The sequence below is a fragment of the Teleopsis dalmanni genome, unplaced genomic scaffold, assembly GCF_002237135.1.
Source record: "Teleopsis dalmanni isolate 2A unplaced genomic scaffold, ASM223713v2 unscaffolded_contig_0071, whole genome shotgun sequence".
Taxonomy (NCBI): Eukaryota; Metazoa; Arthropoda; class Insecta; order Diptera; family Diopsidae; genus Teleopsis; species Teleopsis dalmanni.
In genome coordinates, this window is record NW_024031453.1 from 11,811 (window position 1) to 13,360 (window position 1,550).

The 1,550-nt window shown below is 33.5% G+C and overlaps 1 protein-coding gene across 1 annotated transcript; it reads right to left on the reverse strand.

The window, feature by feature from the left end:
- Positions 1-357: 357 nt before the first annotated feature.
- LOC119662998 lies at positions 358-1,136 on the reverse strand. The gene is made up of 2 exons (XM_038072659.1): positions 693-1,136; positions 358-627 (listed from the first exon to the last, which is right to left on the reverse strand). The coding sequence occupies exons 1-2, from the start codon at positions 1,101-1,103 to the stop codon at positions 430-432; spliced, it is 609 nt and encodes a 202-aa protein (XP_037928587.1). The 5' UTR covers positions 1,104-1,136; the 3' UTR covers positions 358-429.
- Between the last annotated feature and the right edge of the window lie 414 nt (positions 1,137-1,550).

Consider the following 1,550-nt stretch of genomic DNA (forward strand, 5'->3'; position numbering starts at 1 on the left):
GGACTTTATTAAGTAGCCACATTGTGCCAGTTGATGTTGGAAATGTATTTGTGGTTATTGCTGCAGTTGTTTAAAGTGCCTCTAAGGACTGCAATTACATCAGACAAGTATTTAGTTGAATAATATACATCAACGACAATTCTCTATTAATTTCAACTAACAGTCAATTAAATAGTTTCATAATTTTAATTCCAGTAGAATATCAATTCAGATTAATTTTCAATTTTGAATTATTTTTTCTACCTATTACGAATACTTATCTATCAAGCAAAAATTAAAAATATTGTCAATATCATAAGCACCATATCATAAAAGGCACTCATTAGCTATGGTTTAGAAATAAAAGTTCAGGTCTTATAAAATTTTTGTACAAACAGTGACTTTATTAGGAATACATGAAGTGTTGTGGAAAGCACATAGGGGCGGATTTCATGCACAACAGCTGAGTGGCTGTTTTTTGTTTGTGAATACTCGCATAATGAAAATTGCGCCATCTCTAGGAACAGGCATTTGACACAAGAAGTGTGTAAAGTCTTCGCTTATACTAAACAGCTCCTTAACCAATTTAAGAAATTTTTTACTAGCATCTTCAGTTTCATTCTGATCCCAGTAATCCTTTAGATATGGCTAAAATAAATAAAATCATTTTAAATGCTTCAACTGTGTATATGATCTTTATTGTATATACATACCAGCATTTGTATGTGACTCTGTAATAATGCTTCTCTCGGTAAATTTTTGTTAAATGGAGGACTTTTAAATACATCGCCAGTGCAATTTGAAAAATATTCCAAGAATAGATTTCTTACGATCTTCTCCCATGGTTCCGCAATTACGTTCCGAAGTTTTATCATCCATTCGGTTGCAATAGTTTTCTCACGAAATCCGAATGTGTCAACATTATATTGCAGTTTGACAATAGCCTTATGAAATTCTCGATCAAGATCTTGTTCATTACTAGTGCTTAGATATCCCGGTGGGAATTTCTTAGCCATTTGAATGGATTTCTCATCAGTTATTCCCGGGGGTATATCTGAATTTGCATTTCCAGAACCACTGCCGGCAGCGGCGCCAGCGCCCCCAGTGCTTTCATCGCCCTCCATTGTACTGAAAATATGTTAAATCATAATCACATAAAAATTTTTGTAAGAATTTACAAAAAAAAAAATTTGTTATGTATGAAAGTGTGAATGTCAAAATCAAAGCTTACTTTGCTACGAAAAAACTAATTTCTAAAACACATTTTATAAAGAGCATCCTCCAAGAGTGAGCGTTTGCGACACGGAGATACGGTGGGAGGATAACATAAAATATCTGGGGGTCACTTTTGACAAACGGTTCAATTGGCTTAAACATTTGAAAAACAAACGGAATAGCTGCTCTAAGATTCTACATTTATTAAAGCCGCTATTTAATAATTATCACTTCAACTTTAAAAACAGAAAGTTACTTTATACGCAAGTAATTAGACCTGCACTTCTGTACGGATGTGTTACATATAGCAAAGCCTCAAATACCACCTTAAAGCAATTACAGATAGCTCAAAACCT